General features: G+C 46.4%; 1 protein-coding gene across 6 annotated transcripts in view; it reads right to left on the bottom strand.

The window, feature by feature from the left end:
• Window positions 1-23,131, bottom strand: part of fbrsl1 (fibrosin-like 1) — a 216,396-nt gene extending 193,265 nt beyond the window's left edge. For 4 of the 6 annotated variants that reach the window (XM_063017418.1, XM_063017419.1, XM_063017417.1 and 1 more), the window contains exons 1-2: window positions 22,099-23,130; window positions 3,542-3,769 (exon numbers count right to left, since the gene is read on the bottom strand). In XM_063017418.1, the coding sequence (XP_062873488.1) occupies window positions 3,542-3,769; window positions 22,099-22,446 (576 nt within the window). In that variant the 5' untranslated portion in view covers window positions 22,447-23,130. Of the gene's footprint in view, window positions 1-3,541; window positions 3,770-22,098 lie in introns of all 6 variants that reach the window. The other 2 variants (XM_063017416.1, XM_063017420.1) reach the window with 2 other exon arrangements.
• Window positions 23,132-24,266: the final 1,135 nt, after the last annotated feature.

Raw genomic sequence — 24,266 nt, forward strand, 5'->3', positions numbered from 1 at the left:
AAACTTATAATGTACAATGAAAAATCTGCTATACAAATAACTTTGACTTTGACAGCAGAGGTCAGAAATGTTCTGCGCCAACGAAACCACATCGCCCTCCCTCTGGCACAGCCATTCGTACCTGTTGGACGCCCAGCCAGGCTGATAGCACCGGTTGGAAATCGAACTCAAGAGCTTAGGGTTTGTTGTGGACTTTCTAAAAGTCCACTGGGTCAAAAACATCAACTGGAGACTCCGTGTCCATATAAATAAGGTGAGTTCGGCTGCACCTATTAAAATGCTCTGTGTAATTGTGCCATGGTCAGACCAAAAAATATATAAACTGTCTGGATGGTCGAATGTAATCCAAAAACCAGCACAAAACACTCCTGTCCACAATCAAGCGAGCTTTTTATCACTTTAGAGCAGAACTGTGCTTTGTTTCTCTATCTCAATCACTTATTGGACTAAATGGGCAAAAATTCCAACAGTCCCGCTCCAGAATCTTTCAGAAAGCCTTCCTAGAGGAGTGAAGGCCGGTCAGGTGTCCACATATTTTTGTCCTCATGGCGTACGGTTGATGCAGCAGCGTGCTCGGAGCGCTAATCTGGTCTGGCGGCTCTGCAGGCAGAGCTTTTCACTCGCTGTAGTAATTGCAGAGACACAAAGACAGGAAACAGGAAATGAAGATGCGATGCAGAGGAGCAAATGCTAGCAGCTGATGGAGACGCTCGTTACTAGCGCTTTTATCCAATAGAAGTGATTTCACCAGTGATAACTTGTTGATGGTGGGGCTTGAACCAACAACCTTCTGATCACTAGACCAGTGCCTAAATCACTAGGCTAAAACTGCCCTAGCGGACACTTTAATCCAAAGCTTTTCTTACTGAACACAATTCAAGCAATTAAGGGCCTTGCTCAGGGGCCCAACCTGGCAGGGATGGGGCTTGAACTGGTCACCTTCTGATTACTAGTCCAGTACCACTGCTCTAACTAAAACACCTCACAAGCAAGGTTCTTTTTATTGTCACAGAGTTTCATTCAAGTCTAGTGTTGTGGGACTAAATCTCATTCTGTCTGTGTGTGTGTGTGTGTGTGTGTGTGTGTGTGTGTGTACAATGTTCCTCCACCGCGGCTCACAAGAGCAAATCAAGCAGCAATTTGAGAGCTTTCATTAGTGTGTGTTTCTGTACACAACACCCCCCCGCACACACTCACACACACACACACACACACACACTGCACTCGCGCACACACACACACACAATCGAACTGATCCAGATGGCCACTTTGTGCTGCATCTTCCGCTCTGCAATTACACCAGTTTTCCTTTCCTGCTTCCGCTATCAGGATATGTGTGTGTGTGTGTGTGTGTGTGTGTGTGTGTGCGGTTGAAATATACTAAACAGAATTCGGCGCATGCCTCCCTCCGTCGCGTTTTCACCAGCCTGGAGCCACGTAAACGTAAACGTGAACGTTTTCAGCTCTCAGGACGAGCTGCAGTCTGGGCACCGCAGCCAGGGGGCGCTAGATACCCCGGGCTGTTTATATTGGTGTGTTTAGGGGCCCGTCGTGCTCGGTGTGGGCAAAACCAGCTCACGTGTGGCTCGATCGATGGACTCTGGTCGCTAAGAGTAATTAGCGGTGGACGTTTACGTGCCGAAATTCTTGCGCCTCCCAAAACCAGGTGTAAATCAGTGCAGCCGTAAATCCTCCTCCTGCACCTCCTCCAGCTCCTCCTGCTGCTTATCAGACAACCCTCTGTGTGATATTTTCAGATAGAACGGCAGCCGCCCTTCTCAGAAGCTTCTCAGAATCCTCCTCCTGCACCACCTCCTGCACCTCCTTCTACCCCTCCTAAACATCCTCCTGCTCCTAATCCTGCTCCTCCTAAACCTCCTCCTGCTCCTCCACCTGCTCCCCCTCCTCCAGCTCCTCCTCCTGCTGCTTATCAGATCAACCTGTCAGACCTGTGTGATATTTTCAGCTAGAACAGCAGTCGCTCTTCTCAGAAGCTTCTCAGAATCCTTCTCCTAAACCACCTCCTGCACCTCCTTCTGCTCCTCCTGCTCCTAATCCTGCTTCTCCTCCTGCTCCTCCACCTGCTCCCCCTCCTCCAGCTCCTCCTCCTGCTGCTTATCAGACCAACCCTCTGTGTGATATTTTCAGCTAGAACAGCAGTCGCTCTTCTCAAAAGCTTCTCAGAATCCTCCTCCTGCACCTCCTCCTGCTCCTTCTAAACCTTCTCTTGCACCTCCTCCTGCTCCTCCTAAACCTCCTCCTGCTTCTAATCATTCTCCTCCACCTGCTCCTCCTCCTGCACCTCCCACAGGTCCTCCCTCCTGCTCCTCCTGCTGCTTAAAACAGAGTGACCCTCTGTGTGATATTTTCAGCTAGAACAGCAGCCGCTCTTCTCAGAATCCTCCTCCTGCTCCTCCTCCTTCACCTCCTTCTGCTCCTCCTAAACCTCCTCCTGCTCCTAATCCTGCTCCTCCTCCTGCACCTCCCCCTGCTCCCCTGTACCTCCTCATCCTCCTGTTCTCCCCTGCTCTTCCTTTCCTGTACCTCCTCCTGCTCCTTCCCCACCTCCCCTGCTCCTCCTCTTTCTGCACCTCATTCTGCTGCACCTCCCCGTTTTTCTCCTGTTCTCCTCCTCCTGCACCTCACCCTGCACCTCCACCTGCTCCTGCTTAAAACAGAGTGACCCTCTGTGTGATATTTTCAGCTAGAACAGCAGCCGCTCTTCTCAGAAGCTTCTCAGAATCCTCCTCCTGCACCACCTCCTGCTCCTCCTCCTTCACCTCCTCCTGCTTCTCCCAAACCTCCTCCTGCTCCTAATCCTGCTCCTCCTCCTAAACCTCCTCCTGCACCTCCCCCTGCTCCTCCTGAACCTCCCCCTGCTCCTCCTGCTCGTAATCCTGCTCCTCCTGCACCTCCACCTGCTCCTCCTGCTGCTTAAAACAGACTGACCCTCTGTGTGATGTTTTCAGCTAGAACAGCAGCCGCTCTTCTCAGAAGCTTCTCACGAGACTTTAAAGTCTGTCTGTGGGGATTTGTGCCCGTTTGTTTGTATGACCTGTCCCTGATCAGTCGATCAGTCTATGTTCCGGTTCATCCCAGAGCTGTTGAGTGGGGCTGAGTGCACTCAGGGCTCTGTGCAGGACGCTGGAGTTTCTTTAAACCAGTGCACAGGGGCACAGTCATACTGGAACAGGAGAGGACCTTCCCTAAACTGTTGCTGGTTGTATATATGATTTATTACATCTGGTAGCGACCATCATGGCTGTAAATTCAGAAATATGAAGTGGCGTCCTAATACTTTTATTAGTGTATATAGGACCACACTACTCTCGCCGTATTCTTTCACCACTCCTGCCGGGACCTCGGCCAGGTCACAGGAGCGAGGAGGCCACGCCCATGTGCCTGTCAGGTGCTCGAACAGACCAGTATCGCCAGCCTGACTCCTGCTGTGCCCCCCGAGAACCAGATTACCAAATACACAGAGGACTAGTTTATAACCAGAAGACTAGTTATGGTATCACACATACACACACACACTGACCCGTTTGTTCTTGTTGGAGTAGGTCCTCTGCAGCAGCCTCTCATGGGTGTGGTCGGTATTGGGCAGGTCGAAGGCGTTCTCCTCCACCTCCTCCTCCTTCACCTCCTCCATCACCTCCTCCATCACCTCCTCCTTCTGGCTTTGGTTCTCCTTCTGCCGTTTCACTCCGCCGTTCGCCTCCCATCTCCGCTCCTTATGAGCGTTCGGCTTCACCGCGCCGCTCCTCTGCTGGAAGAGACATAGGTGTGTTACCATCATCATCATTTTCAGATTGGCTACATATCCAGTTCCCCAGTGCACTCCCCAGTGGCGCCCCCTGCTTTTGCACGACATGCTGCAACAGTAAAACTTCCCTTTCCTAAATGGGCACAAATCCCTACAGACACACTCCGAAATGCTGAGCATGTTTCACATTCTTGTTTGTGCACAGAGAGGGACATGGTCTGCGTCCACTAAACACATCTGGGATGAATTGGAACAACAATGGTGCCTGACCTCACAAATGCTCTTTTAACTGAATGGGCACAAATCCCTACAGACACACTCCGAAAAGATGAGCATGTTGCACGTTCTTGCCACATACACCATATGGCCAAAAGTATGTGGACGCCCCTCCTGAGGATGGAATCCAGTTGTTTCTGAGACATCCGTCACTAGCAGGTGTATAGAAGGTAAATGACATGCTTTTAATATGTGGCAACAGTTTGGGGAAGTCCCCTTTCTCCTCCAGCATGATAAAATATGTGGTTTGATTAGTAGTGTGCAAACAGGTTCTGGTTTCCTACACTCAACAGCAGCAGCAGAGGAGAAATACCATCGGGGAATCGGATACGACTAAATTGGGAAAACTGGGGGAAAATGTAGGCCTGGCTTGCAATGGATGTTCCAATTCATCCCAAATGTGTTCAGTGGGGCAGACCATGTCCTTCTCTTTGTGCACATGAAGCGGAAAGGCCCTTCCCCAAACTGTGGGAAAGTTGAACGCTTGTCATTTGTAACACCTGAACAAAATAATAAAAAGCCCATCCGCTTGTTAAGTGGTGACGTGTCGACCTTATGTTACGTCACATCCGGGTCCAAGTTGGCCGAGTCCCTCGTATTTTCAATATGCCACAGTGCTGTGTGCCGTACTGCTTCAACAGGTCCGAGTCGAAAAAAAAACTACCCAACTGTCTTTTTACCGCTTTCCTTGCGATTAGATGTCATGAAGTAATATTTTTGTTCATAATTCAATGTAAAAAGGTAAACTGTCATTGTATATTCATTACACGTGTTAAGCTTTTTTTATTTTATTTCATATAATAATGTGAGATTCTGGATTTTTACTATATAAGCTATAAGCTATACTGATGAAAAGTAAAACCAAAGAGTTAGAAATGTCAGTTTTCATGTAATGAATTAAAAATATGAGCGCTTACCTCTTGATGAGGTGACATGAAATAATGACATGAACTTTTCATGATATTCAGATTACCTGAAGTGCACTAGTGTACTGCACATCTTGTCTTATTTGTATCTTAATGTATGTTTCTAATATATATATAATATATGTATATAATAAGACCTTTTCTGGTCCAGACCGCTATTGAGAAGGACTAGACATTTATGACTCGGGTAATGTTCGTAAATCCAATTTCCAACGACAGCAACACGAGTTCCTTAAGTTTCCCACAAACAGAATTTATTTTAACTTTCTTCTTACATTGACTCGTCCGTTAATCCAAGTTTCTTATAAAAACTCACTATGTTCGCAATTGGCGTATAACAAACAAAACTACGATCATAAATCTGTTGCTCCACGTCCTCTTTCTTTCCGTATATTTGATCAATATTGTCGGTATATAGAGTCAGTACAATTCTGCCCCCCCGCAGGCTCCACCGAAGAGGACTAATGAATAACAGCATACACTGATTACCAGGAAAAATCATCAATAGCTGAAATACCAAGTCACCTCAAATAAGTATTCTTTAACCAAAGAGAAAATATTTATGACAATAAACATAGATCATTACAATTAGTGCAATATGGATCTTACAATATATATATAAAAAGGTTCACAGGTTTAGCCATAGTTGTTTGCGTTTGCGATTAGGTTCGTTTGGCCCCGGAAATGACGCGTGAAGTCACACTTAACAAGCGAATACTGTGTGTGTGTGTGTGTGTGTGTGTGTGTGCGCATGTGTGAGTGTGTGTGTGTGTGTGTGTGAGAGAGTGTGTGTGTGTGTGTGTGTGAGAGAGTGTGTGTGTGTGTGTGTGAGAGAGTGTGTGTGTGTGTGTGTGCGCATGTGTGAGTGTGTGTGTGTGAGAGAGTGTGTGTGTGTGTGTGTGAGAGAGTGTGTGTGTGTGTGTGTGAGAGTGTGTGTGTGTGTGTGTGATCTCTGTTCCTCTTGTCCGGAGGCGCGCAGCATTCCTCTGGGATCTGACCTTCACCCCTCACATCATTCCTGCTCACCTCCTTCTGCACCTCCTCCTCCTCCTTCTCCTGAACCCCTCCTGCTCCTCCCCTGTACCTCCTCCTCCTGCTTTCCTTCTTCTGTTCTCCTCCTGCACTTCTTCCTGTTTTCCTTCTCCTGCACCTACCCCGTTCTCCTTATGTTCTCCTTCTCCTGTTCTCCTCCTCCTGCACCTCCTTCTGTTCTCCTCCTGCACCTACCCGTTCTCCTCCTGCACTTCCTCCTGTTCTCCTCCTCCTGCACCTACCCTGTTTTCCTTCTTATGTTCTCCTGTTCTCCTCACCCTGCACCTCCTCCTGCACCTACCCCTGTTCTCCTCCTGCACTTCCTCCTGTTCTCCTCCTCCTGCACCTACCCTGTTTTCCTTCTTATGTTCTCCTGTTCTCCTCACCCTGCACCTCCTCATGCACCTCCTTCTGTTCTCCTGCTCCTGTTCTCCTCAACCTGCACCTCCTCCTGTTCTCCTCACCTTGCACCTCCTCCTCCTGCACCTCTTCCTGTTCTTCTCCTCCTGCACCACACATCTTCATGCAAAAGTTTCTGCTCCACGTCCCTGTCTTTGCTGTGCCGGACTGTTTTGGCTCTGGAGTCGTTGGACACGATCTGATCCACGCTGTGCCCTAACGTTGTAGCAACAGTTTGGGGAAGTCCCAGAGGGACGAGCCGATCACTGTCCATGTAGGCGCCGGCCAGAACAGTTGTGAAGCGTCTAAAATAAATAAGGTTAAACACACCTTCTTCTGTGCTGCGTTCACAAATCACCGCTCTCTCTGTTTATGCATTCTGCCCACAATCCCAACTTTTTTGGACCTGGGTTTGTAGTGAATACGTAAGAGGGTAGGAATCCGCGCCCACTCGTTCACACTCGCACACGCAAACGCCCACAAGAAGCCACTTCCTCTTCCTGTCCCTGTGTTGTTGCTCGCTCGCCGCAGGAACCGCCGGGTTCATCGGAGCGTAGAGCGCTAGCGCAGGAGAACGAGGTCAGTGGAGCAGCGGCGGATCAGAGAGATACTACCTGCAGATACGATCTGATGGGTCCTCCATTCCGCTCATGATGAGGAGCGACGGTACAGGGAAAAGTTTGGACACACCAGACTGAAGCGACAATGCTAACGAAGCCAGCGAGTGCACAGCATCTAACCAGGGATGGGACACTTGCAGGTATCAAATTAAGCTAGGACAACATGGTGACAGAAACATCTGCACCCCACAACGGAGAGCATGGACAGAGCAGGGATAGTGCAGCCCACACAGGGCATCAGAGAAATGTAGGTGCGCCAACCAAGGAGCTGTCGAGGAAGACAGAGAGAGGCCGTGATGTATGGGAAACCTTCCACCTGTAGCGAGTTGACACTCGCAGGCAATCAAATGCATCTGAGCCTCAGTGCTCCATTTGCAGGCCAAACTACGGAGCAACTCAGAACATGGAGCAGCTTATGGACGGCGGCCATCACGTTACACAGCAGGCATGGCGAAGCAGTTCCTACAAAGTAAAATTTAATGTTCAGTGGTGCTCAGGTGGCACAGCGGTAAAGCACATTAGCTGGCATCAGCTCCGTTACTGGGAGGCTGGGCGCCTACATGAACGATGATTGACTTGTTGTTCGCAGGGAGGGTGCCGGAGGAGATTCCTCATAACCGTAACCGCAGTTACGTCCTCCGCTGGCTGATTGATGGCGCTGCACAGAGACGGGGGATAACGAGGATCCGAGTGTGGCTCTCCGTACACAAAGATGATCCGTATATGAACTCACCTCGTGCAGGTGAAAAGAAGCGGTCGTTACTGCACACGTGTCGGAGGGGGCGTGTGTTTTTCACAACTCTCCTCAGTCAGAATGGAGGTGAACATCAGTCAGGTAATTAGATATGACTAAATTGGGGGGAAATGCAAATAAATAAATAAATAAATTGATGTTCAGGTTCGTTGGACCACAAAAACACTGAGGTTACCACCAGCCCACCACCACAGGAACGTCAAGCTCTCCAGATGGAGCATCAGCGGAGCTACTGGATTGTCTGAAGACCCCGACAGACACGGTGTTGGCAACCGACAAAGGAACCTGACGCCACAGAGAGAACTCTGTGAGAACTGTGTGAACTGGCACGTCAATATTGGCACCCAGCCTTATAAATGCTGCCATCTTTTGACTGAACGGGCACAAATTTCCACACAGACACCCATCTTGTCTAATGTCTCGTGAGAAGCTTCTCAGAGGAGAAACCGGATGTCCACCAAGCTCAAAGACAAGTGCGAGAAGGTAGCTGGACTTCCATCGTGCATCCCTTTACATCACGCTGCTCAGGGGTCCAACAGTGCAGGCCTGGTATCTGTGAGCACTGAACCCTCATCCTGCTGATCAGCGGTTCGGTACCTTCAACACTGAGCCACTACTGTGCACCCGGAAAGTCTGGCTCAAGTGCAGGCTGTAGCCTAGTGGTTGAAGTATTGGAGTAGTAATCAGAAGGATGCTGGTTCAAGCCCCACCACTGTCAGGTTGCTGCAGTTGGGCCCTTGAGTGAGGCCCTTAACCCTCAATTGCTCAAACTGTATAGGTCACTTTGGATAAAGGCGTCTGCTAAATGCCGACAATGTAAAATGTAAATGGTGTGGACGGACCAGCACCTTCAGAATGAATTCCAGCCTCGCTAATGCTGCTGTGTTTGGAAGTGAATCCCTGCAGTCATGTTCCACGATGATGTGTGATGGAAAGCTCGGAGCAGGTTCAGTGGTTAAAGACGCCACTTCACTTCAGGCGGAGGGAGGACGAGTACGATCTCCTCTCGGATTCTTCCTCCGGATCTCATTTGCATGAAATTGCAGGGTAGAGGCGCCAGTTCTTCTAAAAAACCCCCATTTAGTGTTAACGACAGGCGGCCCTTACAGAGAGGGATAAAAGGCTTACAGGGCTCGACTACTCACCAGATAACAGAGATGTTCACAAGTCACAAAACACGAGTCTGAGTCAAGTCAGGAGTCTTTAGACTAGAGTCCGAGTCAAGTGACGAGTCAATATAAGCTACACAAAACATATATTTTAAATGTATCGTAGAAATAAACAAATAAGTTCAGATAAAAACAACAACAGATTAGCGAGTGTATTTAGCCGTTTTACTTCGTGCCTTTACTTTCCTCAGTACCAGTTAAAAACTTAAACTGACGTTTTGTTTTCATTGCAAATCACGGCACAGCGGCCAAAATCCCAAACACAGCAAAAACAATCATAACCGCTGCTTACCTGAGCTTCTGTTCTTCCAGATGCTATTACATTTATAAGCGTGCGTCCCATTAGGAACAGAATCCGTTATTTTGTAAATGTGCTTATAATTAAAAACCTCCAAACTTTTCCCGGTGGTGAAGTAAAACAGGAAGTCGTTAGAAAGCCGATCGAGCGTTTCATTACCACGTCATCTGTGTGACGCAAACTGAATAAATGCAAATAACAGCATTTCTTACTAACAATTACAATCAGAAGCTCTGATTGGTTCAGAAAGCATCTTTCAACCATCAGCACCGATTCTGTAGGAGCGTTCCATTCACCCCGGTTGTTCCTGTGAAGTGCACTACGTAGGGTATTCCACCATTTTAAGTAGGGAGCGACGCTTCATCACTACGCCGGAAGCTGCTGGAACATTTACACATTGTGTGTGTTAAGACGGCTGGAGCGTTATTATTATTATTAGAGAGCAGAAAATGACACGATCAGAATGATGTCGGATCATAAATATATATATATAATTGTCACACGTAATTAATGTTGCTGACTTTTGTTGTCCACGAGTTATTTTTTGCAAGTCACGAGTCGAGTCAGAGTCATCTGAAACGAGTCCGCAGACTCGAGTCCCCATCTCTGCCAGATAAACCTCCAGATTAAAAAATCTGCTCATGTTTCAAAACATTACGCATTTTATATTTATTCATTATTAATTATTATTTATTTTATTATTTTTTCCACATTTAAACCTGAAATTTACGCTCAGGGTTTAATTCCCAGCTGTGCTCTGGCGACCGCTACCAGCTGCACGACACCCTCGCTGATCTAGGAGAGTCGCATGTTAGCGCACACCTACGACAAGCTTGAACAAGCCGCCTGCATCTGTACACCGACTGGTGGTGGATTCGTGTCGAGAGCCTCGAACAGCAGCACTCCTGCAGTACCTCAGACAGACAGCAGGGGTCACTACTGCAGCATCACGGAGGCGAATCTCCACCCGTCTTCCTTTCTACAGACACACAGCCTCATTCAATCACCCAGATCAGTCATGTGAGGGACAATATGCTGCCGACTTTGCAGCAACAGTTTAGGGAAGGCCCTTTCCTGTTCAAGCATGACAGAGCTCTGACCTCAGCCCCACTCAACAGCTCTGAGATGAACCGGAACACCAACTGTACCCATTAATCAGAGCAAAGCTATACAAACGCTGTCATTTTATACTAAACAGGCACAAATTCCCACAGTCTGAAAGGTCCGTTGTAGTAGCAGAAGCACAGAAGTGGGTGCATCAAACACCAATGTGGAAAGAAGCTATCAGCTGGCCGGGCGCCCACACAGACACACGATTGGCTGCGTCTGTAGGGGGAGGGACGACGGCTGAAACAGGGTTCCTCTTCGCTGCTGTCACGGATGTCAGTGTGTGTCTCTGAGCAAGAGATACTCTGGGCCACGCCCCTGCCAGGTGAAAAGAAGTGATCAGGGGTGGCGGCAGCAACCACAGAGAGATTAATTGTGTGTGTGTGTGTGTGTCAAGTCAAGTCAAGTCAACTTTATTTATATAGCGCTTTTTACAATAGACATTGTCTCAAAGCAACTCTACAAAATCCAGGACCAACAGATACAAAAACCCCTGTGTGTGTGTGTGTGTGTGTGTGTGTGTGTGTGTGTGTGTCTGAAACAGTTTAAGGTTGTCTAGAGGAGACAGACGGTACATCACATCCCACAAGGACACACACACACACACACACACACACAGTACTGTCTCCAGGGGCGGAGGAAAGATACAGGACAGGGGACGTGTTCCCGTCTCAAAAATCAAACACGGTTTGTGTCCTGCAAAAGTTTACACACCCCTGATCAAGGTCCCTGTGTTGTTGGTTGTCAGAGTGAAAATACACACGCAGAGAACACACAGAGAACGTTCAGAGAACACACCGAGAACGTTCAGAGAACATGCAGAGAACACGCCCTCTACAGGTCACAAACGTTCTGCACATGAAGTCACATTATTTTCAGGTTATTCACTGAACCTCCAAAATCTAAAACATGCTTACAATATACAAAAGTATTCAGACGCCCGACCGTGAGCTTGTTGGACAAACAGTCGCTCTTCTGAGGAGGCTTCTCACAAGACTCTGAAGTGTGTCTCTGTATGGGAATTTGTGCCCATTAAGACAAGAGATGAGCGTTTGTACGGCTGGGTGCTGATTGATCAGCTGATGTTCCGGTCCATTCCAGAGGTCAGGGCTCTATCCTCCAACATCTGTGAGAAGCTTCTCAGAAGAGCGACTGTTGTTCTAGCTGAAAACACACAGAGGGTCGGTCTGGGTCTGTGTGAAAACCTAAATCATCCTACACTCCTGAGAAGAGGGCGTGTCTAAATTCTTAGTTCCCTTAAAATGCTCCTACTGAGGCGCCTTAATTCTGAGTGATGATCTGACTGAATAACGAGGGAGCGTCCGACGCCTCCTCAGCGCTGAAGATCAATCCCAGCATTCAGTGCGGCACGACTCTTCTCACCAGGTTTTCACACAGCGTTTGTTTTTAAAATTGGATGTTCGGCAAGCTCACGGTGAGGCGTCCCAATACTTTTGGCTGTACAGTGTACATTAGAGACTGTAGATGTGATGATAATTTCTCTGTATTGAGGGTTTTTAGCTGAAGAGCTTTTTCACAGCGAGACACGGTGTGATGATCTGATAAACCTCTGGAGAAGCAGCGTTTACTGCTGAATCCTCCGTTTATAATAAAACCCCGAGATAGAGACGGTGATACGGCCGCGGGCGTCGCTCGGTGCCCGGGTCGGAGCGAGGCGTGGGAGGAGGGAGAGCGAATCCGTCTCGGTTAAACGCTACGAAAAAAATCCCATAATATTAAACACAGAGACATAAAACTCTGATTCCACACAGCATTTAATAATAATAACAACGATACTGATCTCAGGTCTGAGCAGGATTCTCACAAGACTGTGGGAATTTGTGCCTGTTTATAAACAACCGAACACTGAGTGGGGCTGAGCTCAGGGCTCTGTGCAGGAAGCTTCTCTTCATGTCTCTATAGAGCTCGCTCATGCTTGAGCAGGAAAGATCCTTCCCTAAACTGTTGCTGCACAGTCAGAAGCACATGATTTCCTTTATATGACTGATTTATTACCTCTTTTAGCGACTGTTTTGGCTGAAACACATGAATTCGATGATTAGAAGGTGCGTCCCAAGTAACCAGTCTGGATTATGACGACGGTGAGGCAAAAATTCCTCAACATTTCAGGGTCACCAGGTCTCTAAATCTACGATGAAATGCCATCCTGAATTTTCCGGGTGTGTCGGGTGCTGCCGGAACCCGGTCTCATGACTTGTAGCTGTGTCTGAAGGAGGGAAGGTCGTACAGGCTACTGAGATGCCCACACGAGTGGTAGAGGACTAAGTTCAAATCTCAGCTCTGCTACCGATCGCCTGGGCGCCCCCTAGCGGGCACGATCGGCAGTACAGGTAGTGCAGCCGACAAAATCAGCCACTAGTCTGCTGGGTGGGAAAGCGCAGATCCACCAAAGTACAGGGGGATGAGAAGGGGTTGCATTGGAGGGAGGGCATGTCAGGAGAATAGACCCTCCTTGTACACCATCGGGGTCTCCAGCAGAGGAAGAGGAACTGGATATGACTAAACTGGGAGAAAAAGGAAGAACAGACAGAGACATAAACATGAGACTCATTTATGCTCCTAGAAAGACGCAAAAAAACTCTGGAGGTCCCAAAGCACCCTTGAGCAACGTCCAGTCCCGAAATCCGGTTCATTGTGTGTGTGTGTGTGTGTGTGTGTGTGTGTGTGATTGATCCGATCGTAACATGAGCGTCAGCTTCACGTACCGAGTTCCTTCCCCACAGACGGCACCGCATCCTGAAGAACGTGGAGAACTGTTAAGACTAATTACTTTCACAGCCGGAGTCATTTATAAAGTGAAACACACTCGGCAACTCACACTTCAGCTCGTGTACGGTTTATATAAACGCACACACATACACACACACACACACACACACACACACACACACACACACACACGCAGTAATATGGCTTTATTGCCGTAGGTGTTATATATTGGCATACTGAGAACCATTACAGTAATTCACAAGGTCTCACGCTGTGCTCAGTGTGTGCGTGCGTGTGTGTGAGTGTGTGTGTGTGAGCGTGCACAGTGTGTGTGTGTGTGTGTGCACAGTGTGTGTGTGTGTGTGTGTGCGCGCTTTAAATAAAGTCATTATTTTAAACCATGCACGAGTTAAGAAATCATACGATAAAGAGCAGAACCTCAAGCTATCGGCTTCCTCATAAGTGCTGCAGTGACGCCCTCTGCTGGCTGATCGATGGTACTGCACTACACAGAGACGGGGGATAATGGAGATTAGTGCCTGGTGCAGGTGAAAAGAAGCGGTAGGTACTGCACACGTGTCGGAGGGGGCGTGTGTTCGTCACGACCCTCCTCGGTCAGGAGTAGAGGTCTGCAGCAGTAAAGGGGAATACCACTTGGGAACTGGATATGACTAACCTGGAATGAAAAAGTTCCCTTTCTTTGTTTGCATGGTTCCGACTCTAAGCGAGCTCTATAAAACTCTGGTGGGATGAATTACACTCAGACTGTGAGCCAGGCCTTCTCCTCTCTTCCAGCATGAGCACCCGACTCTACTGACTCTACTGACCGATAAATGGGGCACAGATTCCCACAGTAACACTCCAAGTCTTGTAGAAAGGCCTCCCGGAGGAGTGACTGGCATGAAAGCTACAGTTTCGGGAGCGGGATGTCCGACAAACTCACGGTTGGTGTTCCAATACATGTACATTCGTGACCATCCAGCCTTCACCGTGCCATCCAGCATGGACGCACCTTTGTTGTTACCATAACAACAAAGCTACCAACCTACCCAACCACCCCGCAAGAAAAGCAGACAAAACAAATTTAAGGTCTCAGTCTAAAAATCAGGTACAAAAAGGAAATCTGACGTTCCCTGCAGTCCAAGCGCAGCTACAAATGTTAGAGCGCTTGTATAAACACATAGCCAAAAGTATCCGGACGCCCCTTTGAATGGTTCAAATGTGTCAGCCACACCCGTCGCTGGCTGGAGTGTTAAATCTGTTTTAAGTTCCACAAGACGAAACTCCGGCGGCCTGCACAGAACACCAAATGCAAGCCAGGACTTCCCAAGTCTGGTGGAACGCCTTCCCCCCAGAGGAGTGGAGCCTGTTACAGATGCAAGGCGGAGGTGTTTATCAAAACGCACGCATGTATGAAGATATATAACAGATTCTGATTAAACACAGCCCGGCGGCGTCTGCTACATTTAATTCGCTCTCCGTGCATCATATCATCGAGAACCTGCGACTCTCTGGGGGGGTGGGGGGGATAGAAGTGGCGGGGAGGGGGTAGCGGTGCAGTGGGAGGGGGGGTATTTGGTGGATTCATTATCTCGGGGTTATCCATCATCAGGCTTTTAACAGAAAGGTCAGTGTTACTGAATAAACGCGCAGCGCTGACATTATCCGCCGCTAATTCTCCTGCCGAGCGCCACTATTGACTTCAAAAGGTTTTACTCCACATCAAACATCAAAGCCTCGTTACCTGATGGAGGAAAACGAGCGGTTTAACCGAAAATCGAAGGTGATAATGTACGCTATAGGGGCAAAAGTATTGGGACGCCACTTTTAATTGTTAAATTTACGTGTTTCATCCACAACAGTCGCTAACAGCTGTAATAAATTAATCATATATATCAGACGTGACACGCTTCCATATGTTTATATCATCTTTTGACTAAATGGGCACAAATTCCCACACACAGACACACCTCAAAGTCTTGTGAGAAGCTTCTCAGAAACAGAAGAGCGGCTGTTCTTATAGCTGAAAAGATCCAACGGGACGTCCAACAAGATCAGGGAAACATTTGAAAACATAGAGGCCACTATAGGGTCAAAAGAATGTGGACACCAGAGAATTCATTTAGAACATTTACAGCATTTATCAGATACCATTAACCCATCACTAACTAATAATCAACCCATTACTAACCAATATCCATTAACCCATTACTAACTATTAACCATCAACTAATTACTAGCTATTAACTAACCAATCAACCATCAGTAACTATTAATGAGCAACCAATAGCCATCAACTCATCACTAGCTATTAAGTATTAAGCCATTATTAATCATTACCCATTAACACTGGATTAACCATCAATCCATCACAAACTAATCACTATCAATCCATCACAAACTACAAACTATCAACCCTTAACACTTAACCATCAATCCATCACTAACTATGAACTATTAATCCATTATAAATCATTAACCATCCACACATCAACAGAGCAACCACTACCCAGTCAACCAGATCACCAGTCCAGTACCTCAACCACTAACCCACCACTGCCATCCGAATCCAACACCATGGGTGTTTATGGTTTTTGTTTGGCTTTAACAGTCTCCACTCCTCTGGGGAGGCTTTTTAACAGATTCTGAAATGTGTCTGTGGGGACTGTGGGTCCAGTATAAATCTCATACTGTGTTCAGGTCACGTCATCGATCAGGATCACACTTCAGAGCGACGGCGACATCGTTCAGTTATTAAAATAATCCTGTTTAATCCAGAAATCCAGCGTTTATCATCCTGTCACGTCTTTATTTTCATTTAGCTTGTAATGAAGTGGTGCTTCACTTAATTATCATCAATTATACTGCTCTTCAGTCGGAAACGACCATCACACACACACACACACACACGCTCACACACACGCTCACACACACGCTCACACACACACACACACACACACACACACACATTAGGATAAAGAGACTGTAACTGAGTAAATGTTGTTTTATTGATTTGATGCTGATGGATGAAGATCAGAATGATTCAGTGAATCATGTTACAGTAAATGACTCGTCCATCACTCACTCACTAACTCACTCACTCACCCACCCACTCACACATCATTATTCTGTCACTCGTTTATCATATTAAACCCTCTGAGAGTAAAATCACAGATTTATGATGTAACAATAATAAAGATGATTTAAATTTACTCTATAAAACCACCGCTCTCATGTTTTAATGTTATTAATCACCACTTTTACCCTTAAGTGCTGCTGTAGTGATTTAATAACCAATCACTGTGCTGAACATGCAGTACCAGACATCATTAACCTGCTCTAACTATCACTGGTGTGTACTTTTGTACCACAGACCATAAATCATAAACACAAACACATTAACCATCCACACGTCACTTACCATTAACCCATCAACACTCAACATGTTAACCATCAACCATCACTATCTATTAACCATTCACACATCACTAACCATAACCATCACCATTAACCCTCCACACATCAACAGATCAACCACTAACTCATCAACATTCAACATATTAACCATCAACACAACACCACCTATGAACAATTTACTAACCATTAAACATAACATTCCTTACCATTAACACATTACTAACTACTAGCCATTAACCCATCACTAACCATTAACCCACCCATACATCACTAACCAATAACCATCAACCCATCACAAACCATCCACACATCTCTAACTATTAACCCTCCACACATCAACAGATCAAACGCTACCCCATCAACATCCAACATATTATCCAATGACCCATAACTAACCAATAACTTCAACATATCACTATTAACCATCACTAACCATTAGCCATCAACCATCACTAATTATTAACTATCAATCCATCACTAACCATTAACTATCAATTATTACAATTTACCACCACATCTCACTATTAACCACCAACCCGTCACTAACTATTAACTATTAATTATTACTAACCATTAATGATCAAAACCATTACAAACTATCCTCACATCACTAACACAAGGGTTAACCATCAACCCATCATTAACCATTAACCATCCATACATCATCAGATCAATCATTAACCATCAACATGCAACATATTAACCATCAACATATTAATCTGTCAACACATCAGCATATCAACCCAGTAATCACTAACCATTACCATTACATCACTAACCATTACCCATCAGTCGAGTTACTGATGATGTTCCACAACTTTACATCAAATAAATCAATAAATAAATGAATTAACTTCCTATAAATGACATGAAAAGTTTTCGGTTGTTTTATAGAAATAAATGTGACTATCAGACGTGAGCCACAACCGTTAGATCCTAAATTACTGAGACTGTGTGTCTGTTCCCCTCCTCCCCTCCACATCTGTAATGAAAACGTTCTTAAATAGTGTTAATGACCTCGTTAACATGAACCTTAACGACCCGGATAAACACAACGTTCATCTCTGATTAAAATCTACTGAACATCACATCACTACACAGAATCTAACAGGAACCTGGACCGGTGCTGACGAGGGTTTAGGTGTAAACAAATCCACTCCTCTTGGGTACAGTTATGTACACGAGCCGCGCCTTAATGCTCGCGGAGGAGCTACAATTCAGGATAAAGACGCGGCACTTACTGTAAACACAACACAAACAGCTAACTCGCTTAAATGCTAACGGCTAATGTAGCTAATTCATCAAAAAACCCGAACATGTTTAAGTTTATTACTGTTCACTCCCCCGGTCCTCATTATGAGTCTGTTCAGGAATCTGCTAAGCGTCCATTCAAGGTCTGTTTTACTACTGTTTCATCCTGGTCAGGGTCACTGTGGGTCTGAATTAATGGCAGAAAATGATTTCAAACCTTCCTTTTGCCTCCAAGAGTCTAGAAAAAGTCGTTTCTAAACAGTTCCGTTCTTATTTACATGAAAACTGTATTCAGGAAGCATTTCAATCAGGATTTAGACTTGACCACAGTACCGAACCTCCGTTAATTAGGGTAGTTAATGATTTATTAATGTCCTCTGATAATGGGTGTGTCTCTTTTCTTGTTCTATTAGATCTTAATGCAGCGTTTATGAATTCGTCTATGAAATAATAAATGCTCAGAAACTACAAAAGTAAAGTATGGTGTTCCACAGGGGTCAGTATTGGGACCTCTATTGTTTACACTCTATATGCACATCACTAACTACTAATCATCAATCCATCACAACCATCCACACATCACTATTAACCCTCCACACATCAACAGATTAAACACTACCCCATCAACATTCCACAGGGGTCAGTATTGGGACCTCTATTATTTACATTATATATGCTTCCATTAAGAGAAATGATTCACAAACATGCATCAATATTCACTGCTATGCAGACGACACACAGCTGTATAAATCAGTCAAACCCAATGACACGAACACAAGATAAACAAAGGGAAAAAAGAGCTGTGATTAGAATATTTAGGTTTTAGGTATTAAGTCCTTATTGTGCACCAAAGACAGATCAGACTGGCAGATTTAGGGATGAAACTAAGAAGGTTAACATTAGCCTAGCGGTTAAGGTACTGGACTAGTAAGCAGAAGGTCACCGGTTCAAGCCCCACCACTGTTAGGTTGCTGCTGTTGGGCCCTTGAGCAAGACTCTTAACCCTTAGACAATACACTGTCACAGTACTGTAAGTCACTTTGGATAAAGGCGTCTCCTGAATGCTGTAAATGTAAAGTTTGGATAAGAAGTTATTAATAAAAACAAGTAATAATGTTATGAATTGCTGTGTGTCCCACAGAAGGTCTCACTTTTATTATATTTGATTATATATTTCATTTATATTTACACATTTTTAATCCATTCACAAAAATGTGAGCATCTCCTAGTACAGGGGTCACAGTGGTCGTTCCTAAAGTATCTGCAGCCCAGTATGAATATAAATTCGACATAAACATAATACAGCGTCATCAAAGTGAAACTGGAGCTCCACCAGGCTCTCATCAGATCTGTGGAAACACTGAAGGTCTCCAGTAAACAGGACCAGGACACGCTGGTTCTCAAAGCTACAGTCGGTACATGAACTACTGGGAAAGAATCAAGTGCGTGAACCTGTTGAGGTGCCCAATAATTCACGAGTTCCTCGTTCGCACCTTTAAATGCAGTCCTTTCTGTTATAATTCCCTATAGTAACACTCCATAACAATCAGAAGCCAGTGCTGAATGAGTCCGAGGGCACAACAAGCCTCAGACGAGGAGCCCAAGCGTCTGTCTGCACCCATAAATGCACAGTGTCAATTTCTTCTACTTATTTCAGATAAAACAGAGGTGTGACGTGTTGGTGCTACCCTTAAAGCTCTCTGTGACTCCTGGCTCACATGTAAAGAACGTGGGTGTCACAATAGATTCATGAAAATCTCATGAAGGAAGATGATCACCACTAAGTGAGCGTACGAGACGGCCAGAACGACGAGTTACATTACTTTGGACGTGTGTGGTGCCCACATTTTCATGAGACTCTCCTTTCATCACTGTATAATAATAATTATCTCTAAAATAAGAAATATACTGTCTGTTAATGACTCTGACTAACTGATCTATGCGTTTATAACCTCTGGGTTAGATAATTGTAATGTTCTACTCACTGGATGCTCTGGTAGATCCATAAACAAACTCCAGTTGGTTCAAAATGCAGCAGCTCGAGTGCTAACCAGAACTAAAACCAGAACGCTGATCACATCAGTCCTGTTCTATCTATTAAGATCCAGAATAAACGTTTCTTTGTTCTTCTGATCTTTACTGTACAGCGTTCTGTTTAACTATCATTTAATAACCATAATAAGGTTTATTACTGGGATTAGCTCAGCGTGGGCTGGATGGAACGCTACGTTTTCCAGTTCTTCGGAGAGCGGAACAGCTTTTGCTTCTCGGGTGTACAGGGCACTCACCGGCACAAAACAGTTCACCAGAACTACTGAGGGAACTTAAAGAGCTGTGATTGGAATATTTAGGGATTACCTAGGGTGCACCAAAGAAAGATCAGACTATCAGGTTTAGGGATGAAAGTAGGAGGTTTTGATAAGATGTCATTAATAAAAACGTCATTTATTGGACACTTTTATCCGAAGTACACAGTGGTCATTCCTAAAATATCTGCAGCCCAGTATGAATATAAATGCTCCACTTACCATATAGAAGCACTTTGTAGTTCTACAATTACTGACTGTAGTCCATATATTTCTCTGCATGCTTTGTTACCCCCTTTCACCCTGTTCTTCAATGGTCAGCACCCCCACAGGACCCCCACAGAGCAGGTATTATTTAGGTGGTGGATGATTCTCAGCACTGCAGTGACACTGACATGGTGGTGGTGTGTTAGTGTGTGTTGTGCTGGTATGAGTGGATCAGACACAGCAGCGCTGCTGGAGTTTTTAAACACCTCACTGTCACTGCTGGACTGAGAATCATCCACCAACCAAAAATTTCCAGCCAACAGCGCCCCGTGGGCAGCGTCCTGTGACCACTGATGAAGGTCTAGAAGATGAGCGACTCAAACAGCAGCAATAGATGAGCGATCGTGTCTGACTTTACATCTACAAGGTGGACTGACTAGGTAGGAGTGTCTAATAGAGTGGACAGTGAGTGGACACAGTGTTTAAAAACTCCAGCAGTGCTGCTGTGTCTAATCCACACTTATACCACCACCATGTCAGTGTCACTGCAGTGCTGAGAATCATCCACCACCTAAATAATACCTGCTCTGTGGGGGTCCTGACCATTAAAGAACAGCATGAAAGGAGGTAATAAAGCATGCAGAGAAACAGATGGACTACAGTCAGTAATTGTAGAACTACAAAGTGCTCCTATATGGTAAGTGGAGCTGATCAAATGGACAGTGAGTGTAGAAACAAGGAGGTGGTTTTAATGTTATGGCTGATCAGTGTACTACAGCACCAACTAAAGTGAATCTCGAGCTCCACCAGGTCCTCATCAGATCTGTGGAAACACTGAAGGTCTCCAGTAGACAGGACCAGGATGCGCCGGTTCTCAAAGCTACAGTCAGTACATGAACTACTGGAAATGAAGAGCTTTTCTAAGTGTCCCATGAGGCCAGGACCTCAGAAGACTTCAACAACTAACGAAAACTCTCAGACGAGGAGCCCAAGCGTCTGTTTGCACCTATAAATGCAATCCAGGGTTTAATACACAGTTTCTCAGAGTTCCTGATAGTGTCGGTCTTTATAAAAACATGAAACGTGGTTCTAATCATTTATTTATTTATTTACTTATTTATAAGAGCACGTTTGAACCAAAGCTTTAGACAAACGCATCAAAAGAAACGAAACATAAAGACGACGGCGTGTGTAAGAGATACAGACGTCTCGTCCCTATAAAAGCATCCCGGCTTCAACCTACAGAAAAACTTCAACCCCAGTTTAGACGTTTATATTCAGACGCTTTTATCCAAAGTGACTTACAGTAGAGTACTTGAGGGGTAGGGGCCTTGCTCAGGGGTCCAACAGAGGGAAACACAGTGGGGCTTGAACGAGCAACCTTTTGATTACTAGTCCAGTACTGTAACCACCACACAGACCAATAAGATCCTCTAACAGAGAGAGGAACTTTGGATAAAAGCGTCCACTAAGTGCTGCAAGTGCAAATGTAAACATAGCTGGTGATGACTTCCTGACTCCATGTGCCATGGGTGGGCAGGGTGTGCAGGGTACCCACCGGGCACTGGGGGACGAAATAGTCCACCAGAACTATTGAGAGAACATAAAGAGCTTTGATTAGAGCGTTTAGGAATTCCCTAGGGTGCACCAGAGAGGTGTAAACTGAAACCAGAAGCAGTTCTCCACAAGTGTGTGTGTGTGTGTGTGTGTGTGTGTGTGTGCGTGTGTGCATGTGACGGACCATAAAGTTTATGTGTGTATGACGTAAGTGTCTGTGTGTGTGTGTGTGCGTGCGTGTGTGTGCAGACCACATCGTTCCAGCGTGTATTGTTGGTGTTACCTGCAGAGCCTCCATACTGATGAAGCTGGAGATGGCGAAGCCGTCGATGATATCCTCCTCATCCTCATCCTCGCGTGGGCTGGAGACACGGCGCTTCCTGCGTGGGGCCCCACGCGTGGAGGGGGGAGCGGGGGCAGATTTGAACAAGCACGAGGACGGCAAGGCTGGCAAGGCGGGTGTTTTTGCGGACAGGGTGGAGGGTTTGGTGCGCACTGGTTTGGCGCAATGTGCGGCCCTGCGCTCCCGCTCGGACCCTGAAGACGGGCTCGGTTCGCGGCGGCGCACGCGCTGGACGCGCTCCCGGTGTGCGCGGCACCTCCGGTTCTGCTTCACTTTCTTCCCCTCCATGTCGGGGGTGGGTGTTTGTTTTATTTAGGGTCGCTTTGCCATCCGAGAGAGAGAAAAACAAAGACACAGGTGACCAATGGGAACCGTGCGCGTTTGTGCGTGTGTTTGTGCGTGTGTTTGTGCGTGCGTGAGATGCGTGATTCAACCACAGCGTGACCTTGGATGCGAAGTGGACCCCCCCCACCCTCGCTCAGCTGATCCACGCGTGATCCATCAGATCCAAAATGGCCGTGTGTACAGGTGTGTTAGCATGTCGGTGAGCGATCAGCACAGGGTTCGGTCACGGCCCCGCAACTTTGTGGCACCCGCGCGCCGCCGCCGCGTCAGTGTGCGAGCGTGCGTGCGCGGGCGCGCGCCTGTGCGTGCGTGTGTACACACTGCAGACAGCCATTGCGTTGCATTGCATTACATAGCATTTTATCCACCATCCCTCGCGCCACGCCGTGTGCGCGAGCCAGCAGCAAAGGGACAGCGACCAGGATCAGCCACCGCAGCCTCGGACCGACAGATTTAATCCCGAATGAATAAATCCACAGAACAAAACCCCAAGTTTGATCCGCTCAGCAGCTCAGCCCTGACACGCGCAGCAAACCGAAACCGACCAGCTCCGAACCTCCCAAAAATATCCTCCACGCGTCCACAGCGACCCCGATCACACCCGATCCGACCCCGATCCGACGTGTCCGAACAGCGCAGGTCTCCAGCAGCAGCAGGACACAAACAGTGGTGCTGGTGCAGGACTGAGCAGGCGCTGCTGCTGCTTCTGCTGTTTTTTCAGCTCCACGTTCAGGAGCGCTTTTAAAGACACAGTAACACCAAAATCACTTCACGTGTTCCTCCTCCAGCCTGTACAGGAACGGAACGGAACACCGACTCATACACCGACTATCGGTCCAGATTCGGCTCCACTGTTTATGTCATGTCACGTCGCTACGCCAGCATCGCTTTGTGATGGTTGTCTGCTCTGACGGGTCAGCCTTGTCCTCCAGTGCCCTCTGTCTGATGTCAGTCCAGCTTGTTCTTGGTCCTTTAAAACTTTCCATATCTGCATGTTGGCACCTCATACATCCAAAGTAACACAACTTGTCGTTCTGGTTGTCTCATACGCTCGCTCAGTGGTGATCATCTTCCTCCATGAGATTTCAGCTCCTGTTTTCTAATACACTTGTTCTCAAAAGCCTACAGTCAGTAAACGCATCTTCCTTCCTCTTTCTTCAGATCCATAGGTGGCTACTGACCAGACCGAGGCTTTCATTTACATTTACAGCATTTAGCAGACGCCTTTATCCAAAGCGACTTACACAATGAGCAATTTAGGGTTTATCGAACACAGTCACAGACAATTTAGTGTCTCCAATTTACCTCGGAGTAAACCCACGTGGACATGGGGAGAACATGCAAACTCCAAACAGAAAGGACCCGGACCGCCCCACCTGGGGATCAAACCCAGGACCTTGTTGCTGTGAGCTTCTTGCTACCCACTTAGCTGTTTTGTTTAGTGTTTACAGTAGCATGTGCAGTAGCAGCATTTGCTATGACTGCAGCCAGGGTCATTGCAGTATTATACTTTCTTTTACAGTTATTTTGTCCCTCAGTACTTTGCCTACTGAGGATAGTTTAATGTCATTTTAGACTTAAGATTTGCATAATCAAAGTTTTTTTTCCTTTCCTTTTTTCCCTATTTATCTGTGCAGTTTTTAACTAGCTCACCTGTTGGGAATACTGGCACAGTAACTCTGGATCTTCACACATCATTTGAAGACCCAGAGATCCAGTTTGGCAATGTATGTGAAGACAACAGAAGTGATGTATGTGAAGAC

The sequence above is a fragment of the Trichomycterus rosablanca genome, chromosome 21 (assembly GCF_030014385.1).
Source record: "Trichomycterus rosablanca isolate fTriRos1 chromosome 21, fTriRos1.hap1, whole genome shotgun sequence".
NCBI classification, from domain to species: Eukaryota; Metazoa; Chordata; class Actinopteri; order Siluriformes; family Trichomycteridae; genus Trichomycterus; species Trichomycterus rosablanca.